This window comes from Sorex araneus, chromosome 2 (assembly GCF_027595985.1).
Source record: "Sorex araneus isolate mSorAra2 chromosome 2, mSorAra2.pri, whole genome shotgun sequence".
NCBI classification, from domain to species: Eukaryota; Metazoa; Chordata; class Mammalia; order Eulipotyphla; family Soricidae; genus Sorex; species Sorex araneus.
In genome coordinates, this window is record NC_073303.1 from 234,133,969 (window position 1) to 234,157,461 (window position 23,493).

Below are 23,493 nucleotides of genomic sequence, written 5' to 3' on the forward strand. Positions count from 1 at the left end.
TTCATCATGGGCCACTTTTATTACGTGGCTCTGGGCTACATTTCTTTTTCAAGAGTGATTGCCACAACCCAAGTACCATCCATGGCCACAAAACTTGAGCCCCTGGACTGTGTGCTCAGGGCAACCGAATGGCATAACCCAAATCATGGCGGCCACTACCAGTTCCAGGACTGAAAGTCCCTTAGCTCACCACCATCCATTGTACAGTCGTCAGGGATGGGCGTTCCACTCCGTGTCCCCATACAATCCAAATTAACCGATCCCTGGATAGTTGGCTGAGATGGAAATATCACTCTTTGGGGTTATGCTCAATCTCTGCACCTTTGTTTTCTGCGGGCCTGTAATTAACTTCTTCAACCAAGAACCCAAAATGAAAACCAACACTCAACACTCACAGAGGAAAGGAGAGAGGAGAACTATTTTGGCGCTCCATGGTGAGGGTAGTCTCACAGGTATTGGGAGGCAAAGCCTGGACATCCTGGCTCATTCCCAGATCCAGAAGATTCTCACTGGCCTCGGTAACCAGCAGCGCGGGAGCAAGACTTCCAGGTGAGAACCTTCTGCGTGCTCCGCATGTCCTTCTGGAGGAGCTCAGGACACATAGGTCCCGCTAAATGCCCAGCGATCAGCAGCCGGAGCCCCCCGGGTGCCCCGACTTCATCTCTCGCTCTCCTCCTGCACCAGCAACTCAGCCTGACTCAGGACCATTCTGTCCCTCCTCTCTTTCTGCAGCACCTGCTCCTCCCACAGCGCCTGGTCCACCTGGTCGTCGGAGAGCACCACAGCCTTGTACTTCTCGTCGAAGAGCCGCTCGTTGGTCTCGGAGTGTAGCTGGTGCGGCCCAATGACGCGCAAGTGCGCGGGCAGGTGCAGGAACTCGCTGTCGTTGATGTCGCAGTCGCGCATGCGGGCGTCCAGCACCCACCAGCGGCCCGCGAAGCCCACGTCCAGCACCCGCCTGGGGAAATCGCTCCAGCGGGGCTGCAGGTAGCGGCAGCGGGCCTGGTAGAGGCTGGCCTGGGCATCACACGGTGCCTCGTACACCAGCGAGCACACGCCCAGGTTGACGTGCCGCAGGCGCCCACGGCCCCGCAGCCACAGCAGCCGTTGCACGAATGTCTCCGAGTCCTGGTTGCGCGTAGCCGGCGCCAGCAGCAGCAGCGACCCCGACGCGTCGAGCAGCGCCTCCTCGAAGGCCGCCTCGCCCGGCGCCAGCGCAAAGCACGCCGCCACGCCGCCCAGCAGCCCTACGTACACGGTCGCCCGCCCCGGCCGGGCCCGCGCCGCCGCCACCGTGTCGCTGCACGCCTCGGCGTAGTCCCGCAGCAGCGCCCGAGCCCAGATGCCTGCGGGCGAGAAGGACGGTGAGCGCCGGCCCGGCCCGCCGCCGGCCACCCCGCCGCCACCGCCGCCGCCACTCACCCAGACGCGCCCACGCGCCCGGCTTCCTCGCCGGCGCCGCGTCCCCCGCCTCGTCGGGGCCTCGGGACCAAAACCTCTTAAAAGCGCCTGTCGCCATCCTCTTCCGGCTGGGCGTCAGTGCTCCGGAGAGAAACGCCAGGTATGCCATGGTAAAGGCTCGGTGAGGGGAAGGGGCTCCCCCGGCGCCGGCGCCGCCGTCCCGGAAGTGGTTTCCCGTCGGAAGAGAATGGGGACAGCACCGCCCCGGAAGTTGTTGTCTGGGGGGGAGCCAGGGGGCGGAGTCGAGGGCCGCGCAGGCGCCGAGAGCCTTAGCGACAGCAGCAGGGGGAGCCGCAGGTGAAAGGGGGGCGGGGTGCAGCTCTCGGGACCGGGGCGGCGGGTTCACATCCAGGTGGGTGCCTTGAGCCGTAGGGTGGGGCCGGGGATGCGGCCGGGACTCCCGGGGGGCGGGGGGTGGCGAGGAGGGTGGGCGCGGGGCTTGAGCGACTTCTGTCATCAGGGTGGGATGCGGTGACGTCTCTGCGCGACCATGGCAGCGGCAGACCAGCTGGTCTTCCGCGGTGAGTGCGGGGCGGGGGAGGGCCCGTGCCCCTGCCCGGGACCTCTCGGCTGGGCTGCATCTGACTCCCCCCAGCCCTGTTTTCCCGAACCCCGCTGGGGCGCTGAAACCCATTCTGCGTCACACCCCCTCCGTCCTCACCTCGGCCCGCAAGCGCCCCGCGGCCCCCCCGAGCCTACTCTAAATAGCACCCCGATATTGGAAACGCTCAGGTCCCCTTTTCACCTCCCCGATTGTGGAAATTGGATCCAGTTGTGGGGGCAACCCAGGACCTCCTCCCCCCGTAGCGTTGGCTTGTCGTGGTCAACCCCCCTGTGTCCCGTTTTTTTTTATTTCGTGTTTGGGGGAACACACCCTGAGGGGTGGGGAGTTGAGGGGAGAGCACACCTGTGGCTCCTGCTTGCGGAACCAGCACCCCTGCCCTGGGCGCCTTCCCCACCCCCACCTCCCAATTCCTTCCTGGTAGAGTTCGAGGAAGCCACAATTGTGCTGGCTGAGCCCACAGATGAGGTGGTCAGTGGCCCCAGCGTCCTCCTGGCCCCCCAGGGGCACGTGACTGTCACTGTGGACTCGGGAGGTGGCAGCTATGGAGTTGAGGACGAGGAAGGCGACAAGGTGGCGGTGAGTCCCCAACGTTCCCACATCCCACCTCCTTAACTTGGGGGGGCCAGATACTGACACCTCCCCAACACACACCCCACCAGCTCCTGCAGGAGGAGAAGCCTGAGGCGGGATTCTGGACCTTTGACTTCTATCAGAGCTTCTTTGACGTGGACACCTCGCAGGTGAGGGCCCGGGAGCAGGGATGGGCTTTGGGATTTCAGCCCCTGAACATTGAGTCCTACCCCTGTACCTGACCCCGCCCCCCTCCTCCTGTATTGGCTGGTCGCACTGGGTCAGGGGAGGCGCCAGTGCAGGGGGCTCTGGGTTTCCCCAGATATGAGGGGTTTGAGCCAGACATCTTGGGGAGCTGCGTGATTTGCCTCCTGTCCAGGAGGAGGAGCTGGACAATAGGAAAGAGCGACGGGATCCCTGCTGGGGGACAGCGACAGCAGGGGCGGGAGAGGGGCCGCGCAGTCGCAGAAGCAGCCAGTCCCCGGCGTGTGTTGGGCAGGGTTGTGTCAGGCCTGCGGGGCTCCCTCGCCTGGGGTTGGGGGGGGGCGGAGAGGGGGGGAAGGGGCTGCTGGAGGGCTGAGCCGGCAGCTGGAAAGGCGGGACGACGGTGCGCCCCCTGCCGGCCACAGGGTGATGCGCAGGCTGTGCCCGGGGAAGAATGTCCGAGGAGGGGGGCCTGACGCCTCATTCCCCGCCCCCCAGCCCCTCTGGGAGTGAGCCCTGAGCACCACCGGGTGTGGTCCCCAAAACAAACAAAGCAGAACTCAAACCCTGAGAAGGAGGGGTGGCTTTCAGGTGATGGGGGGCAGAAAGCATCCCCCCTTATGTTCTGGGGTCACCCAGGTTCTGGACCGCATCAAAGGCTCCTTGCTGCCCTGGCCTGGCCAGAACTTCGTGCGTCACCGGCTGCGGAATCGGCCCGACCTGTATGGTGAGGGCGGTGTGGGGGTCCAAACACAGGGCGGCAGGGGCAGCCAGAGTGACAGGAGAGGGGAGAATGTGCCTTGCCGAGGCCCACACAGGTGCAGTCCACGGCGTTCCATATGGTCCCCTGCGCACCGCCTGGAGTGAAATACACTGGTGGGTGACACCCTCTCCAAAATCACCAAAATAGGGGCACAGCGGGTAGGGCGTTTGCCTTGCATGCGACTGACCCCGGTTAGATTCCCAGCATCCCATAGGGTCTCCTGAGCATCGCCAGGAGTAATTCTTGAGTGCATGAGCCCTGTGCATCCCCGGGTGTGACCCAAACCCCCCCCCCAAAAAAAAAATCACCAAAGTAAAAATCCATGAGGTGGAGCACAACAGGGGAGGAATCTTCCAGAGGCTGTTTTGGAGAGGCCTCTGGGGCAAGGGGTACCATGGCTCCGTGTGCTCCAGTGAGGCCTGGAGACAGGAGGTGGCGGGGTTCGAGGGTTCTGCCCTGTAGGTGGGAGCTACTGATTGGGGTGCTCAAGCTGCAGCTGCTCCCAGGAGGGAAAGAGCTAGTGAGAAGAGCCGGTGGGCAGAAGCTCCTGGCATCTGAGCACCCCCTGCCCCCAGGCCCCTTCTGGATTTGTGCCACCCTGGCCTTTGTCCTGGCGGCCAGCGGGAACCTGACCCTGGTGCTGGCGCAGCGCAGGGATCCCAGCATCCACTACAGCCCCCAGTTCCACAAAGGTCAGTACGGTGGGGAGGGAGGGGGGTGGGTTCTGGGGGGCGCGGCCTGAAGGTGACACCGGCTCCCCCTCCCACCCCGCAGTGACCGTGGCCGGCGTGACCATCTATTGCTATGCATGGCTGGTGCCGCTGGCGCTGTGGGGCGTCCTGCGCTGGCGTCAGGGCGTGCAGGAGCGCATGGGGGGCTACACCTTCCTGGAGACTGTCTGCCTCTACAGCTACTCGCTCTCGGCCTTCGTGCCCACTGTGGTGAGGGGGCAGGTGGTGGAGACAAGGCTAATTAGCTCCTATCAGGGGTGGGGGGCGGAGCCTACCCCTGCTACTCCCTCTCAGCTGAGTGAGCAGGGGCGGGGTCTGCCACTCAACTATGAATGGGGGGCGGGGCCAGCTGCAGGCTCTAGAGTGGGCGGGGCTAGAGCCCTGCACTCGAGAGGCGGGGCCTGCCTGCTATTCCCTCAGCAGTGAGTGGTCAGGGGTGTGTCCAGTGATGAGGCTGGACCCAGGCCCAGACTAGGAAGGGCTCTCAGCCTAGTGCCCATGTGCTTAGCGGATGGAGGGGGCGTGGGGGTGATAGTCGGGGCCGGCACGCGCTGAGGATCCCTGCCCACTGCAGGTGCTGTGGCTCATCCCGGTGCCATGGCTGCAGTGGCTCTTTGGGGCGCTGGCGCTGGCGCTGTCTACGGCGGGCCTGGTCTTCACGCTCTGGCCCGTGGTGCGCGAGGACACGCGCCTGGCAGCCGCGCTGCTCCTGACCTCAGTCATACTCCTGCATACGCTGCTGGCCGTGGGCTGCAAGGTAGGGCCGGGCTCCCACTGGCCCCTCCCTCGTGGGGTGGGGCCCCTCCCTCCGCGCCCCCACGCCGACAGAGGGGTTTTGTGGCAGTATTACTTCTTCGAGCCGCTGCCCCCGGAGCAGAAGGCCATGCCCTCCGCTGTGCCCTCCGCAGCGCAGCTGCCAACCATTCTGCCGACACCCCATGGCATCTAGGGGTCCCCGGTCTCACAGGTGAGAAGAGAATGGCTTGCGAGGGTCCGAAGGGGGTCTGAGTGCCAAAGTTGGGACTCCCAGGGTCTCTCTCTTGCAGGCCTGCCTGCCCCACCCCCCGCCTACCTCGTGGTGACCCCGCTGCTTGTGATCACTCCGCTACTCTCCAGACACTGTCCAGACGCTTCTTACAAAGCAAACACTTTTATTTCCTATGCAAAGGTGATTCAGAGACTTTGTATAAAGGCGGACTGAAGTGGGGAGGGAGGGACAAGGCAGCCGAGCTTCGGGGCCACCCCAGCGCCCTTCGGCCGCCAAGCCTGAGCTCCACCACCTCCGAGTCTGGGGATTAAAAACGAGGGCCATGGTGGGGGAAGCAGAAGAAAATTGCCTGTGCTGAAACATACATCTCCTTGTTTATTGGGGGCGAGGGGACAGGAGCCCCGCCAGCCCCTTCCGGCAGGTGCCGAGAGGGCGCCCTTCCAGGCCACGTCAATGAGGTTTGTGCCGGCCCAGCGGCCAGTGACCTTCCCTCCAGCTGGCCCTGGTCTCGCTCGTGGGGGGGACCTGCGGGGCTCAGGGGCAGGACAGCAGCAAGGCGCTGGGGCTGAGGGGCCTTCCCGACAGCTGGGTGGTTGTACATTCAAGTGTGAGGTGAACCCTTTGGTGGGGGGGCCCGGGGGGCTCCAGAGGCCCCGCCCCCAGCCTGGCAGGGCACCCCCCCTTCCCCATGGAGCCTCTGGAGGATGGTGGGGAGGGGGGGCTGCTGGCTCGGCCCGGCCGGCCGGGTTCTCAGAGGGTCTGTGGATTGACACTGGTTCTTTGTCGTAAAAAAATAAAATTAAAAAAAGCAGCACGTCACGCCCTTGGGGACCGAGGCCTGGGAGGAGGGAAGGCCCTGAGGCCGGGGCTGCCTGCCGTGGGGAGCCAGATGGAGGTGGGGGGGCAGGCACAGAGGGACGTGCCAGTCACAGCTGTCAGACCCGGGAGGGGGGGGGCCACGGCACGGTCTGGTGTGAGATGTGGCAGCGACGCACACTCGGGGCCGGGAGGGGAGGCTGGGGGAGGGGGGTGGCGGCAACGTCGTGTAAAAAAGTGTCCGAGTTCCCATAGCAAAGAGGGCGCTGACCGGTGTTGGGGCGTGTCCGTCGGCCGGGCGCGGCCTAGCTCCCGTAGTGCATGGTGTTGCTGGGGATGGCCAGCGGGGAGGCCATGGAGATGGCCGGGCCGCCCATGGTGAACTGGCTGTTGACTGCGTAGTGCGCGCTCGAGCCACCGCCGCCGCCGCCCTGAGCACCCGACGAGCCTGTGGAGCGAGGCAGCGAGGCTGAGGGGCCGCCCCGGGGCCCGCGCGGCCCCCCCCACCCCGCAGAGGCAGCGAGAGCGAGCGACAGGCCGAGTTACCTTGGACGATGCCCGTGCTCATTATGGAGCCCATCCGCGAGTGCGTGTGGTTGACAATCCCCGTGTTGGCTGCGGGGCGGGCGCGGGGCGGAAGGAAGGAAGGAAGGAGACAGACGGGGTCACCACCCGGCCCGCCCCGGGGCGCGCTTGGCGGGCGAGGAGGCAGAGTGAGGAGGCAGAGAGGAAGAGGGCGAGGCGGAGCGGGCAGGGGGGGGCGCCCCGGCACCCCGGTCTCGGGCGCACTCACCGAGAGGGATGAGGTTGTTGTGGCCCGCGCTGGAGCCTCCGGCGATAACACTGCTCAGGTCGTAGGCGGTGGGCATCCCGGTGCCCAGAGGGGGCGCTGGACGGGAACAGGGAGGTGGGTTGGGGGGCAGCCGGGCGGCAGGCTGGGTGCCCCCAGGCTGCCCGGGCCCCTCACCTGCCACGGCCATGCCGCTGCTGAGGTTGTAGGCGCTGCCCGTGTTCCACATGTTCTCGGAGGGGGAGGTGTAGTGCGAGCCGGGCGGGGGCGAGGGCGTGGTGCCCGTGTATCTGCGGCAGAGACACGGTGGGCGCGCGCGGGGCGCGGGGCGGGGGCGCCCCCACCGGCCGGCCCCGGCCTACCTGAAGAAGGGGTTCTTCAGGTCAAGGAGGTTGCTGGACTTGGAGCCCGTCTGGTCCACCTGGGCCACAATACTGATGTCGTAGCTCTGTCTGCGGGGGGCGGGGGGCGAGGCTGGTGAGCCTGGGGTCGGGCTGAGCCCCGCAGCTGCCCCCCCCCACACCGCTCCCTGGGCCTGCGCACCTCTTGTTGGCGATCAGCAGACAAGTCCCCGAGAGCGTGTCACCGGCCTTGGCGAACAGGGGCGACTGGAAGAGGCAGCGCACCTGGTACCAGTGGGTCAGCGGCTCCGTGGGCGCCGTGGACAGCCACACGGTCATGCTGCCGAGAGGACAGCGGGGCTGCAGCCTGCATCCACGGCCCCCCCCCCGACACCCCACCCCTGGCGGCTGGGCACTCACATGGAGCCAATGAAAGCCACGTCGAACCAGAAGGCCAGCCCATGCACCAGGCCCGAGTGCAGCATGTGGAACTTGAAGGGGATTTCTATCCTGCAGGGGAGGGAGGCAACGGGCTGCAGGGCCGGGCCAGGCCGGGGGGCGTGCGGGAGGCGGGCCTGGGGGGGCCGAACCTGTGCAAATCTCCTTCTTTGGCTTCTAAGAAGTTCACCGTGTACTTGACAGACTTGGCCATCAGGATCCGGATGTCAAAGGTGTCCTGAGCAAGCACAGGGGGGCGGTGCTGGGGCGCATCTGGGCCAGGGGTGGGGGGCGGTGGGGGGCGGCCACGCAGCCACTCCCCATGGAGGGCAGTGAGGGGGCAGCTTCAAGAAGGTCAAGTGGGCCTGGGCAAGTCCCCAGTGAGCAAACCCCAACGGGCCGAGCGATACAGCACAGCGGGCAGGATGCCGGGTTTGCACGCAGCTGCCTCGGGGTTCAATACCCCAGCACTCTGGAAATAGGGTCCCCCAAACCCACCAGGAGTGACCCAAGAGCACCATGGGTGGGATAACCCCCCAAAACAAAACAAAAAGTCTAAATAATGACCAGTCTTGGGTGGCACAACCTGCCCACTAGACCCCAGGAGTCGGGGCTGGGGGTCCCCATGCACACTAGGGTTTTGTCCGCAATCTGGGAGCCGTGTGCGGGGGCGCCAGGGACAGCCAGGCAGACTCCCCGCAGCACATCACGGTAAAGCGGGAGGAATGGCCGCCCCTCGTCCCTGGGTGTGCACCGCCGCCCCCCCCCCCCCCCCGCGTTGGGCAGTGCTCTGGGGGCAGATGCAGATGAACTGCTGCCATCCGATGGGGGTCTGTGCCCAGAGAGCTGGACCAGACCAGAAAGTGTCTCTGGAATGGTAGCTGGGCTGTGCCCGGGCACCAGGTCTGACCAGTGCTCTCGTGCGGGGCTCGCTGGAAGGCCCACCGCGAGTAAGGAGCGCATGACAAAAGGACCAAGAATGTGGAAAACACCTGAGCAGAAAAGGCCAGTGGAGAACTAGGCCAGGGCGGGAGTGCCCAGCAGAAGACAGGGCACCTGAGGGCCCAAGAGTCACTGCCGAATGCAGCCCCCAAACCAAACCTGCCCAAGAAAGAACTGTTAGTGGGTGGAGCAACAGTCCAGGAGGGAGGGTGTTTGCCCTATATGTGGCTGAGCCAGGTCCGATCCCTGGCATCCACGTAAGGACCCCCGAGCACCATCAGGAGTGATTTCTGAGGCACAGATTCAGGAGTAGCCCCTGAGCACCACCGGATGTGGCCCCCCCAAATGAAAAAAAATTAAACTACTAGTACAGATAAAATCAGATCTGGGGGCTAGAGAGAGAGATCGCGGGTTCAGACACATTCCTTGTACACAAGGCAATCCCGAATACCACCGAGTGATCCATGAACACACATGAACACAGACCTGGGTGTGCCAACCCCCCTCCCCCCAGAAAAAGATCTTTTCCTCTGATCCTCATTTGAATTTTGCACCATGCTTCCATCTGAAGTGTAACCGGCAGCTAATCAGCACGTGAGCACGTGGCCCCCAGGGACAGCTGCATCAGGAGACGGGCAGGCAGTGACTACCCAGGAAGTCCCGGTTCCCACACCCGGAGTGCCAGGCCCAGCGCAAACTCACCACCACGGGCTGCCGGAAATACTCGTCCACCGCGGCGCCGCGGAGCGCCGACAGGTCCACTCCGTGGAAGGAGGGCTGGTACCTGCAGAAAGCCAGTCCCCGGAAAGGTCAGCAGCGGCAGAGGCGGGTCAGTCTGGGAAGGAGGGTCGGCCCGTGCCCACGCTCACCAGAAGTTGGCCTTGGTGAACTGCTCCATGTACAGCTGCTCGTCCGTGAAGGGAGCTAGGTGGACATCACCAATGGTGGGGAACATGTTTCCTGGGGGCGGGGACGGCGGGGAATGGTGTCAGTCTGAGACCAGCCACAGAGCCCGGCAGAGTTTCCAGTGAGGTTTTGCTTTTCGCTTTGTCACACTGAGTGGTGTTTGGGACATTCTCCTGGCTCTGCGCCCAGGAAAATGTCCTGGCGGAGTTCGGGAGACCATATGGGGTGCCGAAAAATCAAGTATAGGTTGGCTGTGAGCAAGGCAAGTGCCCTATGTGCTGTACTATTGCTCCAGCCCCTCCAAAGGGTTCTAAGGACCCCAACCCCGGGCCGTCCTAGTGGGGCATCTATCCATCCATCCATCTGCCCACTGTCCATCCATCTATAAATTCCTTCTATCCACACATAACATCCATTGTTTCATTCACACATCTGTCAATCTAGTCTGTCCACCTATGTATCTTTCTATTCATCTGTCCATTAGTCCATCTATGCATGCATCTGTTCATTTGTCCACCCATCATTCACCCATCAGTTCACTGTCCATCCATCCATGAATCATTCTTTGCATCCCTCCATAACACCTGTCATTCCCTTCATTCACTGTCCTATGTATCCCTCCATTCCCCCGTTATCTATGCATCCATCCATCCACCCACTCATCCATCTAGCCTCTGTCCATCCATACAGAGGTCCTGAGCAACCCCATGGCAGTGGCAAGATGGATAAATGACACCTGGTGACAGGTCAGCAGAGGCTGACAGGCCTGTGCTTTAGCCCCACACTAGGGTTAGGAGGCAGGAACCATGCACAGCGGCTGGGGGGAGGGACCAGGGGGGCTGGGACCCACACCCTCTGCCAGGACAGAAAAGAAAGAAAGGGATCCTGGCTGAGGCCTGAGGCCTGAGGCCTGAGGCTGGGTGGGGCTACGGCAGGCGCGAGGCCGGGTCCTCAGCTCAGACAGGAAGTGCCCAAGTCACCTGGCCTCCAGATGTCAGGAGGGGCCAAGGGAAGCCACAGGAATTTCTTTTCCTGCTGCTGAAGGCCCCAAGGGGGAAGGGAGCCTCTCTGCTCAGGGGGAGGGGGGCTCTTCATTCAGCACTGCCGTGCCGGGGCCCACGTCCACACTGCCCAGAACAGTCCACAGGAGCCAGAGGCAAGCAGAGACACATGCATGGACGGCAGGCACATGGGGACACAGGAACGGTCATCAGAGGACCTGGCGTGGACAAGTAGGCCAGGCAACAGGCACACACACATGTACACACATGCACACCTTCAACAGTCTCTCTCTCTCTCTCTCTCTCTCTCTCTCTCACACACACACACACACACACACACACACACACTCTCTCTCTCTCTCTCACACACACGCATGGCTTCCCAGAGACACACTAACGACCAGTGCGCAAACTGACTCTAGAGCTTGGCCCCACAACCGCCACAGCCCCAGAATGCCAAGATCTGAACCCACGCTTCCAGCCCCGGCCAGGCCCCGGGCCCTTCTGTTTAGTTTTGCTTGGGGGCCACCCGGGGTGGGGCTCAGGGCTCACCGCTGGGCTTCAGGTACTTCTTGGCGTGCAGGTAGCTCTCCAGCATGCGCTCATTGAAGAGCATGTAGCCCATGGGCTCAGAGATGATGATGTCCACCTGCTCGGGCAGCGCCACCTCCTCCACCTTCCCGGGGATGACCACGATGCGGTCCGTCAGGTTGTTGCTCTTCACCAGCACCTGGGGGGCCAGGCTGGGTCAGGGTGGGGTCCAGCACCCCTGAACCCTTCCTCCAGGGTGGGTACACAGATGTTCTGGAAGCAGTGTAAGGGGAGGGGCAAACTGGGGGCTCAAGGGACTGGGGATGCAAGTCTATGTGGTCACTGGCCTGGAGAAGCCTGGGGAGGGGCTCCCCATTGCCTGCAGCAAAGGCTCCAGGCAGCCTGGGAGACTCAAGGTGGCAGGGGGAGGGGGTTGAGGGGAGGAGCAAGAATGTCTGCATGTGTCTGCTCGCCACCCCTTGCAGCACCAGGCAGGACCCCAGGCACTGCAGAGCGCCCTGAACTTGGCCATGACCCCCAGTCCCAGTTGGGTTTTTTGGTCAAACCCAGCAATGCTCAGGAGTGACTCCTGGCTCTGCACTCAGGAATCACTCCTGACGGGACTCGGAGGACCCTAAGGGAGGCCGGGATTGAACCCAGGTGAGCCGCATGCGAGGCAAACGCCCTCCCCGCTGTCCTCCCGCTCTGGCCCACCAGTCCCAGCCGGGCCCCACCTCAGCGTGCTGGGCCATGGTGCTGGCCTCCACTGCGTAGATCTTCCTGGCTCCGGCCTGGGCGGCGAAGAACGACAGGATCCCAGAGCCACAGCCCACGTCCAGAACAATCTGGCGGGCCATGGGAAGAGGGTGGTGACATCATGGAGCCCAGCGGCCACAGCCCTACGCCCCTTCCCCGTTTCCCAGAGTATCGAGAGGGGGTGCCGGCGGGGGCAATGGGGGTACAACCACTGTGGGCGCCTTTTGCTTCTGTCAGCCCCTCAGACGGGCTAGGGGTCTGGGGTGACTGGATGCCGAGATGCCAAGCCGGCAAACGGAAGGATCCCCAGTTCCATCCCGAGGCACCACTGCTCCGACTCTGAACGGTCAGGCCCACAGTGCTAGGCTGACGGCTGACAGGAGGGGTCCCAGGAAGGACGGCCTCGAAACCCAAGTCCCACGGGGTGGCGGGAGTGGTGAGTCAGGGCGCACCTTGTCCTTGAAGTCGCTGTGGTTCTGCAGGATGGCGCGCTGGTAGGTCCCCGTGCGCACGTAGTCCTGCATCATGTTCTGCTGCTGGGACAGGTAGCCGTAGAACTAGGACAGAGACAGGCCCATGGCACGGGGCGCGGGGCTGGACCCAGGGGCAGCCACTGCCACCGCCCGACAGGTCGCTGCTGGGCTCTCGGACCTGCGAGCGCCCCAGGAGAACTCGCCCTGAGGAGGGGTCGGGGCCGCCTGCCCCCCACAAGGGGAGCAGGAGAGAGGGATGCAGCTCAGACTGCGCCCTAGGATTGAGAGTGCCAGGTGGGCGAGGGGCCGTGGGGCAGGGAAGTGTCTCTGTAACGCAGTGTGGCAGCCGTGAGGGGCTGCAGGCTTTTGGCAGCAGGCGGACCTGGCTTCCCCGTCTCGGCTCTGTTGCATAATAGCTGTGTGACTTGGAGCAAGTCACTTAACCTCTCTGAGCCTCAGTTTTCTCATCTGTAAAATGGGGACAATAATGGTACTTACCTCCTTAGAGTTGCTGGGAGGCAGCCAGGGCTCCCTACGTGTGGGAACTGGCATAGACTTGGGGCAGGGGCACCCTGGGGGGCCCAGCCTAGGGGGTTGGGGGCTGCCCTAGCCTTACTGAAGACGCCCATGGGTCGGTGCACCACCTGCATGCCCATCCTGTCGGCAACACTCTCCGACAGGCATCAGCGTCCCCAGTTCACAGATGGGAAAAGTGAGACACAGCTAGTCACGCCCTGAAGGACCCACCTGGAAATACTGCACGGCCGAGGACTCCTCCGTGCGCTCGCTGAACACCGAGCGCTCCAGCGTGTGCCCTCGGCAGGTTTTCAGGATGTTGTAGAAGGAACAGAAATCTATGGGGGAGGGACGAGGGGGCAGCTGAGTCACAAGACAGGGGGGTGCAGGGTGGCCAATGGGCCCGACAGGACACTGCTCTCGCCTTGCTTGTTTTGGGGGACTGAGTCTGCCTCGGTGCTTGGTGCTGGGGGGTCCTGACACACTGCCAGGGATGGAGCCGCCCCGCCCGCAATGCCAGCTCAGCGATTTCTATTTATTTCTAGGAGCAGCATTTCCCGGCTAGAGAGAGGGCGCAGGGGGGCAGGAGGGCGAGCACGTGCATGCCAGCCAGGTCCCTGAGTCGAGCCATGAGCCATCCCGCCCCTGCCCCAAATCACAACAGGCTTATCGACCTCTTTTGAGGAAAGAGAGACCCAGGGGGTCCCCGCCCCCTACCCGTGTGCGCAGGAAGGACAGGCCTCTGGGTCCCGGGCCCCCCTGCCTACCGTTGGGGGTGGCGAACTGGATGAGGACGCTGTTACAGCCGAGCGTGATGATGAAGGACTGTTTGCCCACTCGGCTGCACTCCGTCTCCCGCGACACAGAGCACTTGAACACGCACACGTCCTCATCTGCAGGAGAGACCCTGTCAGATTCTCCCCCACCGGCCCCCAGGTGCTTCTGGGGTGCAGCCCTGGGCCCCGGCACAAAGGAACACAACCCAGACAGTGCAGAAGGGGCTGCCTGTCCAAGTCTGCCGGGATGTTGCAGCCTCCCCTCCTCCCCCGGCCCCAGCACCCCCAAGCAGCAGCCCAGGCTAGCGGCTGAACAGGGACACAGTGCGTCTTGCAGCCAAAGAGATAAACGGCCCTGGGGTGTTTCCACTTCCAGAGGGTAGGGTCAGAGGGCCCCAGGGTCCGGCCAGCACCCCAGCCCAGTCCTGGTCACCCCGGACCCCTGTGGGGAGGGGAGCCAGAAGGAGCCTGGGGGGCCGAGATGGGGCCCTGGAGCCAAGAGGGCTCCAGGCACCAGCCGACCAGTCCATCCAAGCAGATGGACCACAAAGGGGTCCCGGCAGATAGAAGGAACCCCACGGCGTGTGCCGCAACAGAGTCCCTGCATGGCGGGGCCGTGGCACCGGACCCTGGGTCTGGCCCCCCAGCACTGCACCCCAGTGGCCCCCAGCAATTTTTTAGAGGGCCGTAATCTGCCCCTGCAGGGGCGCCCCGAGGGTCTCCCTCCCACAGAATCTACCAAATTTGCTTGGAGAAAGGCTGGGGTCACTCCTGGCGGCACACAGAAAGCCTTTGTGTGCTGTCTCCCCGGGGCCCCTGTAACATGCCCCGGTTCATGGGGGCTACCTGGAAGTAACTATCACGGGGTGGGGGCAGAGAGCAGGGGCTCAGGGTGGGGGGTGGGGCCAGGGGACCTCAGCTCTTTGTGGGGGTCCAGGATGACAAAGTTTAGGAACATTGGGCTGGTTACCAAGATGCAGAAGCAGAAACTGAGCCCCGGGAATTTCAGCTGGTGGGCATGGCCACAGGGGCAGGGCGGACCTCAGGTCCAGACAGACCCTGTGGGCAGGAACCAGGGGCTCCACTGAAGGGGCCGCCCCCCACCCCCAAGGGACCAAAGACAGAGTGGCTGAACCAGGGGCCAAAGGCAGTGTGGCCAAGCCCCGGAGGAGACCCCAAAGCCTGGCCGGGGCCGGAGCTGTGTTGAGATAAAGCCACGGTTGCGCCAGCAACAAGCCGGGGTCCGGAGTGCCTGCGGTTACCCTGCAGCGAGCAGAGAGGCGGGGGAGGGCCGTGGTCTGTCCCTGCAGGGGCACCCTGACGGTCCCCCTCCCACTGCCCAGTTCCCATCTGCGTCCCACCGCGTCTCCAGGGTGCGCCCCTTGACTCTGGCTCAAGGCGCCTTGGCCCCTCGCCTGGGTCCCTCTCGGGGTGATGGCGGACGCTGAGGAGGAGTCATAGGGCTCAGCAGGGTCCTGACAGCCCTAGGAAGTGTCGTGGGAGGGGCCTGAACCCCCAGAAAGAGCTCCCCATCAGGGCATGGTGTCAGGGCATGAGCCTAGAGAACGCGCTCCAGGAGCCCAGAACTCTGCATCTGCATGGGGTGTCAGAGTGGGGGGCGCGCTAGGGGAGGGGGGCACGGGCAGAACAGTTCCGGCTGCAGACAGGCCTATCTGCAGTTGAGGTCTGGGCCATGGCCCCCCCGCCTGCCACAGTGCAGGCCTGCTGCGTGAGGCCACACCCAGCTCGTGCCGTGCAGCACCCACGAAGCACCCCCGGGCCAGGTCTCCAGCACCCACTGCCCACCAGAGCACCCAGCCAGGGCAGAACCGGTGCTAGCAGGGCAGGGGTGGGGCTGCTGCTTCCTTCCCGCCGGGAGGACGCCCTGGGCTTTGGCTCCCCGTGTCTCCTATGGAGAGGGGTCCTGGCTGCTCTGTGACTCCACTCCATGGCCCACTACCAGCAGCAAGCACAATAAAACTTTGACAAAACCCAGCGGGGGTGCAGGGTGGCAGGGAGAGAGTACAGCAGGGAGGGCAGCCTGAGCTCCATCACCTGGGTTCACTCTCCGGCATCCCACCTGGTCCCTGAACATCGCCAGGAGTGATCCCTGAGTGCGGAGCCAGGGGTGGCCCAAAACCCCAAATGAAAAACCAAAGAACAAACCCAGCCAGGCCCCCCGAGGAGACAGAGGCTGCACCCTGGCCCCTCCACGGCCTTCCCGACTCACTGGAGACAAACACACCCCAATCCCAGGCTGGGCCGGGGGGAGCGGGTGGGGTGGAGAGTGACAAGGACTCCCAAGGGACATGTCCACTGGGGGAGGGTCCGCAGAAAGGCCCCATCCCCGGGCTGGGAAAGAGCCCCCATAAAGAGAGCGGGGTGCTGGCAGCATCAGGAGCACAGGGAAGTAGGGGGCTGCTGGGCAGAGGGGAAGTGGGGAGACCCCTGCTGGGTCAGCGGCTCTCCCAGGCTGGTTGCCAGAGGAACAGCCCGAGGAGCAGCCTGGGAACCCGAACCTACCTGCTCCCTCCCCCTCTGGTAACTGAAGCCTGGCAAAGCCCGGAGCAGCAGGGAGGGGTCGCCACACCCCGACAGGACACGCCCTGAGAATCTGAGGACCTGAGGTCACCCTGGGATCGCCCTCCTCCAGCCCCACCAGCCCAGAGCTGGCAGGAGAGGAGCAGGGGGCAGGGGACTCTCTGGAAGGATGGGGGGGTGGGCTGAAGGAGTGGAGAACAGCCTGGAGGGGGGAGGGGGCACTCAGGGCTGGGCACAACAGGTGCTGGGCTCACCCCCAGGGCAGGGTGCTTGGGGGGCAGGAATGGGGTTCCTTCCCAGGGCCTGGGGAGAGCAGGGACAGCCGAGGGTTGTGCAGGGAGGGATTCACGCAGAAAGAGGTCCTTGGCCCTCTCCAGGGGTCCCCTAACAGGTCAGGAGTGTCCCGAGGAGTGGACAGTGTGGGGACCACGGATGGGGGTGCCCAAGCCTCAGCCTTGGCTTCTCACCCCGCCTGGCCACCGCCTGACCGTCTCTGCAAGCGGTGAAAGGCAGCGGAGGGCAGGGCGGGCCGGAACCCTCCCCAGCCCCAGTCTAGGGGCTCCTCCAAACCCCGGGTCCCCACCCTGGTAGCCCCACCTCGGTAGCACAGAGAGCTGGGGGGGCCGCAGCTGGCTGGAACCGAGTGAGGTGGGTTCTCAGAGCCCCCCAGCCTGGCTCCCAAGATTCAGTCACACACACCCGCGCCCCGGCGGCGCGCACAGAGCTTTCCCCTCCAGCCAGCCCGGGCCGCTGGGGGGCTGCTCCGGCTCAGAGGTCCCCACCTCAGTAAATGGGGCCCGGGCACGTGGGGGGACGCCTTAAGGGGGGAACAACGCACCACAGCCAAGAGAGCTGGCCTGGCTGCGCTCCATCAGCCCAAGCGTGAGGAAGTGCTTGAAAGGCGAGGACAAAGAAGGGCCAGGAAGGGGGGGCCCTCGGGCCGAGAGGGGGTGGGAGGGGCGAGCCCCCACCCCTACGCGCCTGGTTTCCTGGGCATGCGCATCTCAGAGTCCCCATACACACACACGCGCACACTCGGGCACACGCGCACATTCGCACATGCACACTCATGCACACGCGCGTGCACGCGCCTGGGCTCTGCAGCCCCGAACAATGGGGATCAATGGGAGGCGCGCGGCCCCGCGACCCAACTCCCCAGGCCCAGGAAGGCCTCGGCTCCATTTCCTCTCCGAGCTGGTTTTTGGGGGAACAAAGAGGGGCGTCAGAGAGGGCACCCCCCACAGCAGGCACCTTATTTTCTCCGCTCAGAAGGCCGAGCCACAGAAATTCCTGGGGGATGGGGGTCCTGGACTACCCAAACGGCGCCCCCACAGGCCCGGGAGGGCCACGCCCCACACTGCCCCCCGCCCCCACCCCCCACCCTCCACCCCGTCTCCACAGGCCACGCCCAGCACCCTGGGTGTGGGATCTGGGGTTTCCCCCAGTTCCCCCCAGCCCCGCCGCAGCCCAGGCATGGGGGAGAGCGGCAGGCACTGGGCAGGTGAAGGGCGCGGAAGGGGTTCCCCCTGGCTGGGGCGACAAGGTCAAGTCAAGGAGAGGCTCCGGCATGCTAATCAGGACCTCCAGCCTCGGCCCAGCCAGGGCAGTGGGGGATGGGCGGACATTCCAGCCAGGGGCGCCCCAAGGGCCTGGGCTGAATGGAGGGGGATAGATACCTCCCGGCCGGCCAGCAGGGGCCTCTACACCTGGGCTAGCTCCACCATTCACCCCGCACCCAGCAGGGGAGAACTGTATCCTCCCCCCACGGTGCTCCCCCCTCCCAGGGGCTCAGGACGTGAGATGGGGGAGGTGCAGGACAGTCCTGGGGTCACTTTCTTGTACTGGGGGCGGGGTCCCACAGCCGGCTGTGCTCAGGCATCACTCTGGGTGAGGTTAGGAGAGTGGGCTCCTATATGGCTTTGGGGACAGAATCTGGGTCAGCTTTGTGCAAGGGCAGCGTGCCCCCCACATCCAACCCCCTGGAGTCATTTTACCACTCCTGGAGGCCTGCCCCTCCCTGAGGCCCACACAGAGAACAGAGGGAGGGAGAGGTAACCCCCCCACAAAAGTTCATGCCCGCCCTCTGCTGCCCCCTCCGGTGCTTCGTGTAGGGTACCACGCCCTGGGTTCAGGATTAGTCAGGAGGCAGGGCAAGGGGCGAGGATCCAATAGCCCCCAGCAAGGCGAGCACCCCGCCCACTCTACTACCCTCCAGCCCCTCCACTTTCCATTTTAACCTTTAGCCAAACTAACACCCCGCCCCACCCCCAGGCCCCAACTAAGCTCAGGTCTCCACAATCTCCTGAGGATGCCTCCAGGAATTCACCTTTGGGTCCAGAACTGATTTCTGGGTCTGAGGGCAGGCCTAGGGGAAAGTTATTCCCTATTCCCTCCGTCTCCCTGGTCTTGGGCCCTCCAGCACCTGTCCAGCCCACAAATACCCCAACCCTGCCGCAGGCAATGCCAAGCCCTACCAGCCCAGAGCTGGGGAGGCAGGCACACTCCCGGTCCCACCGGGAAGAGGCCTTAGCACTTTACCTTTTTCTTTTCTTTTTTTTTTTTTTTGACTTTGGATCACACCCTGCCATACTCAGGGGTTACTCCTGGCAGTGCTCAAGGGACCATATGGGATGCTGGAGATCGAACCCGGGTCACATGTGCAAGGTAAACGCCCTACCCGTGGACGTATAACTCCTGCCCCAGGCCTTATCACTTATCAAAAAAAAGAAAAAAGAAAGCCTCATTTATCTGAAGGTGAGATGCAACTGGGAGTCCCCTAAGACTGCCATTCCAACCCCATTGCTTGCTCCAAGCCAAGCTGATGAGCCCTCCCCTTATTTAAGCACCACTAGTCCTCGCCCCCTTCTCCCCTCCAATAGGAATTCTCCGAATAGCGCAGTCGCTCAGACTACATTTCCCAGCCTCCCTTGCAGCTAGCAGTGGCCACATGACTGCCCAGAGGCTGCTGGGATGTAAGCCCCCAGAGCCAGCCTGGGGGAAATGGCCAGACTTTCACCCAGCAGAGCGGGAAGCCAGGGTGTCTCGGGGTGTCGTGGGCCAGTCCAGAGGCAGGGCTGATCTCTGAAAGGCCAAGCTTCATGGGGGGTGGGGGAGGGGGACACACACGACACACACGGATGGCAGGACCCGGGACCGGGATGTCCCGCAGCAAAGCTTGGGGCCAGCCTGGACATCCAAGTAAAAAGCAAATCATGGTCGGGTGGGCTTAAGCCTGCTACCTCGGGACACAAACTTGGGGGGCAGCAGAGCAGGCTTTGAATGTGGGCGTGGGACCAGGATGGAGCCCCGGCAGCACGTGGTCCCGAGCACAGCGGCAGCGAGTCCCGAGCAGTGAGTGGGAAGCAGCACCGTCAGGTGCAGCCCATGAAGCAAAACGGCAACGAAAATAAGGGGTCCCAGCGCGGGCCTTGAACATGGCAACCCAGATTCTCTCCCCGCCACCATCTAGGTGCCCCCAGCAGGGCCAGGAGCGAGCCCTGAGCACAAAGCCAGGAATAAACTCGGAGTGCAGCAGGGAAAAGCCAAAAGGGGAGGGGGGAGGAAAAGAGAGGAGGAAAAAGAAACAAAAAGAAACAAAAGGAAACAAAGAAGACAACCGCTCTCTGATCTCTGAATGAAACTTCGGGCACCTCCAGTCTCCTGCGCTCAGCCGAGATTCTGTCTGGGGCCAGCCTCTCCGCACCGCACACCTCCACACCTCGCTGGCCGCTGGCCCGCTTCCCAAACAATCCTACACACATATAACACCCCGCCCCCCAACACACACACACACCCCGACTCTCTCCACACGAAGCTCCCCGCTGGTGGCGGGGCCAGACTCCAGCCTCCGGTGCAGGAACCTGGAAGAACACGGCCAGGTCCCAGGGTGTGAGCGAACCAAACACCATGAACCCCAGAAAGGTCTCGGGTGGGGGCAAGCTCCAGGGCTCTGCATGCCCAGGACCCAACACCATCGCGACCCCGCGTGGTCCCCCAGCACCACCGGTCCAGAGCACTGCCAAGTAGGGGCCCCCAAACCAGATTTAAAAAAAAAAACCCTGCTTGTCCGAGTATCCACCTCACTCCAGCTGCCCATATGGGGGCAGAGCCTGGCAAGTGGAAAGTACACGCCCACCCCCAGCCTCGTCACACTTCTCCCCTGTCCTGCCACTTCAGTTTTTGACCTCCTCCGCCATCTGTGTGTGTGACTGAAGGTTTGTCACTTGGACTCTCTCAGGGGGTTTTTGTGGGGTTTCCACAACTGCCAGGGCGCCCCTGAAGTGAAACTCAGCACCCCATCTGCAGCTGGGCTGAAGTCAGGGCCCGCTGGCCAGTCATTCTCAGAGCACCTTCGGGGGACTGGGGACAGGGAAGGGCATTTCTGCTGGCCCCTCCACCCACGATAACTTACCCCCTTGGTGGTCCCCGCACAGGGCTTTGGGTCCTGCGCCCCAGGCTGGACGCAGGACGGCAGGGTTCACCTGCCACACCGCCACATAAGTGATGTCACCGTGATGCTATCCCAAACATCCCCCCCAAGGGTACCAGCCACGAGGGAGCAAATCAGAGAATGAGCTGGGGAGACGAGAGGGTGAGTTCCAGGCCAGGGGGTGGAAGCCCCTATGTCCGAGTCCATGATCAGAATCCCCACCAGCATTCAAGAATCCCCCCCATCCCACCATGGAGATGCTTGGGGGTGTCCCTGGCTAGAGCCCCACCTTCCACAGCCTGCAAGCCTCTCCTCCAGGAACCCAGATGCCGCCAAGTGAGAAACCATGGCCAGCTGGTGGAGGGGGGCTGCCTCCGAACCCTGAATCCCAGCAGTGTGGTTCACCCTATCAGCCATGAGGGGGTGCTCCCCGAGCCATTCCCCAGCTGCCAGGACCCCACAAAGGGCACACCTGGGAATCCTCCCGGGACCCATCCCGTGTCACACCCTGGCCCCCACTCTGGGACTTTGATCTCCTGGATTCCTCCTAGGGTGCTCCCTCCTCCCCTGGGGCCGCACCCCAATTCTAGAGGCCGTCGCCAGACATAGGGGCAGATTTCATTTACCCAGCAGCTGCGCATTCCCCCCACCCACTGGAACAAGGAGGAAACTGAGGCCCAAAACAAGGAGATGGGCAGGGTCCGGGGGGAGCAAACTCAGATCTTGAGGGGTGGGGGTGTCTGTTGTGTGATTTTGAAGCCACACCCAGCAGTGCCCAGGGCCACTCCTGGCTCCCCAGGCCCCAGGCCAGCATGTGGGGACACACTTCACAGGACCAGGCGGTGCTGAGGACAGACCCAGGGCAGCCCGCCAAAACCCATCCCCCCATGGAAAGGGGGTGCAACGGGAGTAGTAAGGACGGCTCTGGAGATGAGATGGGAGTCCCTTCCAGGAAGGACCTGGGGCCAGCCGGGACGGAAGCAGAGATGGAAGCTCTGTCGCCTCTGGGCTGAGAGCAGGGGGCTGTGGGCAATCACCAACAACAGGCAGCTTTGGAAGCTGCTAAGCTGGTGACAGCAGGTTCTGGAGACACACACACCCAGGTCAGCCAGCAGCCAGCATTCAGCCCCCACCAATGTCACAGGCCCAAGGGACACTGGGCCACAGCGGGGTTCTAGTTGAAGACAGGAAGGTGGGCTGAGCTGCACCAGCCAGGAGCTACTTGACTGAGAAACTAGTAACAGTTTCCACTAGGCCCACGAAGGGGGTGGGGGAAGGGGTTACCTTCTCCACAATATAAAGCCACTAGCCCACCATTCTAAACAAGTTCCTCCAAGTCCCATATGGTCCAGGCTCCTGATCTCCCCATAGGGCCCTTAATTTGAGAAATTCGCTGCTCCCCATTTATTCTGGTGCCCACGTGTGCCTCTGCAGAACTCAGGGGCCCTGCTTTAGCTTTGAGCTGAAGACGGAGCTTTAAAGCTTTTTAAGTTCAGCACCTAGGCTCAGACCCACAAACCAACCCCACCCAGCCCTTCAGATCCCCGCTCCCCATCTCAAAGTGGAAAAAAAGAAATCCGCAGAGGCCAGAGGCAGAGAAGAGGCCCAGGACAGGCCCCTCCAGCCGGTGCCGGCTGGGCTGAGACAAAGCTGAATGAACCAGAAAGGCAAACCTCCCCTCTGAGCAGTGACCAGCCTCCAGCTACAAAGACCAGGATCGCTGGCGAACACGCAGAGTGTTTTTTCTTTCTTTCCTTCTTTCTTGTCCCCCACCCCCACCACTGAAATGTCAGTTTTGAAACTAGCTTAGGAAAATGTAAACCAGCTTTTCACAAGCCCCAAAACGGCACATCAAAGGCCTCGCAGCCGGCGTGGAACTGGGGGAAGGTTACCTGGGATATGCCAGGATGGGGGTGAGCATAGGGAAGGCGGAGGCCCCCCCAACCCGGCCACTGCCCCACATCTACAAGTTCCCCACGGGGGGTCCTCCGGATGGGGGCACCGGCTCCTCCAGTCTGGTCTCACTTTCCAACTGTCCAAGAGGAAGTGGGTGCCCCCTGAAATAACCAGACGTTGCCCACACCCCTCCCTGCCCTCTAGGGGGGCCACAGCCGCCCCAGGGTTTCCTCCGACTTCACCGCTTGGACCCCCACTTCCCGCGGGTCACCCGCCCCCAATCTCGGGGCCCTCACTCTCCCGTTTCCCGCTTCCCTGCTCAATCCGAGCACCGCTGCCCCGGCCACAGCGTCCGCCCTCCTTTCTCTCCGTCCCTGGACACGGATCGCCCACCCCGGCGGCCCGGGCCCCCCACGGCCCGCCTCGTGCGCGGCCCCCGCGCGCCGCCCGCCCGGGGCCCCGACTCACGGCTGTAGAGGGCGATGCCCGCCGCGTCCGGGCCGGCGCGCACCTCGAGGCGCAGCGCCTGCTGCTCCGCGTGCCGCTGGATCTCGCCGTTCGCGTCGCCGATGGTGAGAAGGCGGGCGCCGGGGAACACGGACACGGCCGAGCAGGGCCCCGTGCCCACCGGGCCCACCGGGCCCCCCGCGCCCGCGCCGCCCGCGCCCGGCCCCGCCGCCGCCGCCGCTGCCATCTTAGATCCGGCTCCAGGCCCCCCCGCCGCCGCCGCCGCCGCCGCCGCCGCCGCCGCCGCGCCCGGGCCCAGGCCGCCGCCGCCGCCGCCGCGCCGCCGCCGCGCCGCCGCCGCCGCGCAGGCCGAGGCCGAGGCCGAGCCGGGCAGCGCCCCCTGCCGGCCACGCGCCGCCTCGCCGCCGCCGCCGCCGAGGCCGCCGCGCCGCCGCCAGGCCCGTGGCGCCGCGCCCTCTGCCGGCGGGCCCGGCGCGGGGAGGGGAGGTGCGGGCCGGGGGGCGGGGCGGGACCCGACGCCCCGCCCCGCGGGAACCGTCGCCCCTTTGTGAGGTGGCTCCGCGGCCCCGGAAAGGCGGAGGCGGGTGCCGG

General features: G+C 64.0%; 3 protein-coding genes across 5 annotated transcripts; 1 reads left to right on the top strand and 2 right to left on the bottom strand.

Annotated features, from left to right (window-relative positions):
* On the bottom strand, nt 1-1,555 carry TIMM29 (translocase of inner mitochondrial membrane 29). The gene is made up of 2 exons (XM_004616778.2): nt 1,423-1,555; nt 1-1,346 (listed from the first exon to the last, which is right to left on the bottom strand). Exons 1-2 carry the CDS (start codon nt 1,517-1,519, stop codon nt 658-660), a joined length of 786 nt encoding a protein of 261 aa, XP_004616835.1. The 5' UTR covers nt 1,520-1,555; the 3' UTR covers nt 1-657.
* YIPF2 (Yip1 domain family member 2) lies at nt 1,401-6,093 on the top strand. 3 transcript variants are annotated; one of them, XM_055126239.1, is made up of 10 exons: nt 1,401-1,561; nt 1,922-1,982; nt 2,448-2,602; nt 2,686-2,766; nt 3,440-3,527; nt 4,139-4,255; nt 4,338-4,504; nt 4,869-5,051; nt 5,139-5,261; nt 5,341-6,093. In XM_055126239.1, the coding sequence occupies exons 2-9, from the start codon at nt 1,952-1,954 to the stop codon at nt 5,241-5,243; spliced, it is 927 nt and encodes a 308-aa protein (XP_054982214.1). In that variant the 5' UTR covers nt 1,401-1,561; nt 1,922-1,951; the 3' UTR covers nt 5,244-5,261; nt 5,341-6,093. The 3 variants fall into 3 exon arrangements, with proteins under 3 accessions (XP_054982214.1, XP_054982215.1, XP_054982213.1); XM_055126240.1 differs by lacking the exon at nt 1,401-1,561 and adding an exon at nt 1,717-1,813 and having other exon boundaries at nt 5,325-6,093; XM_055126238.1 differs by lacking the exon at nt 1,401-1,561 and adding an exon at nt 1,718-1,813.
* CARM1 (coactivator associated arginine methyltransferase 1) lies at nt 5,426-23,182 on the bottom strand. The gene is made up of 16 exons (XM_004616776.2): nt 22,903-23,182; nt 13,560-13,685; nt 13,024-13,130; nt 12,256-12,360; nt 11,782-11,892; nt 11,069-11,246; nt 9,479-9,569; nt 9,312-9,393; nt 7,820-7,905; nt 7,650-7,739; nt 7,432-7,569; nt 7,251-7,340; nt 7,066-7,178; nt 6,892-6,987; nt 6,645-6,713; nt 5,426-6,546 (listed from the first exon to the last, which is right to left on the bottom strand). The coding sequence occupies exons 1-16, from the start codon at nt 23,126-23,128 to the stop codon at nt 6,404-6,406; spliced, it is 1,851 nt and encodes a 616-aa protein (XP_004616833.2). The 5' UTR covers nt 23,129-23,182; the 3' UTR covers nt 5,426-6,403.
* Between the last annotated feature and the right edge of the window lie 311 nt (nt 23,183-23,493).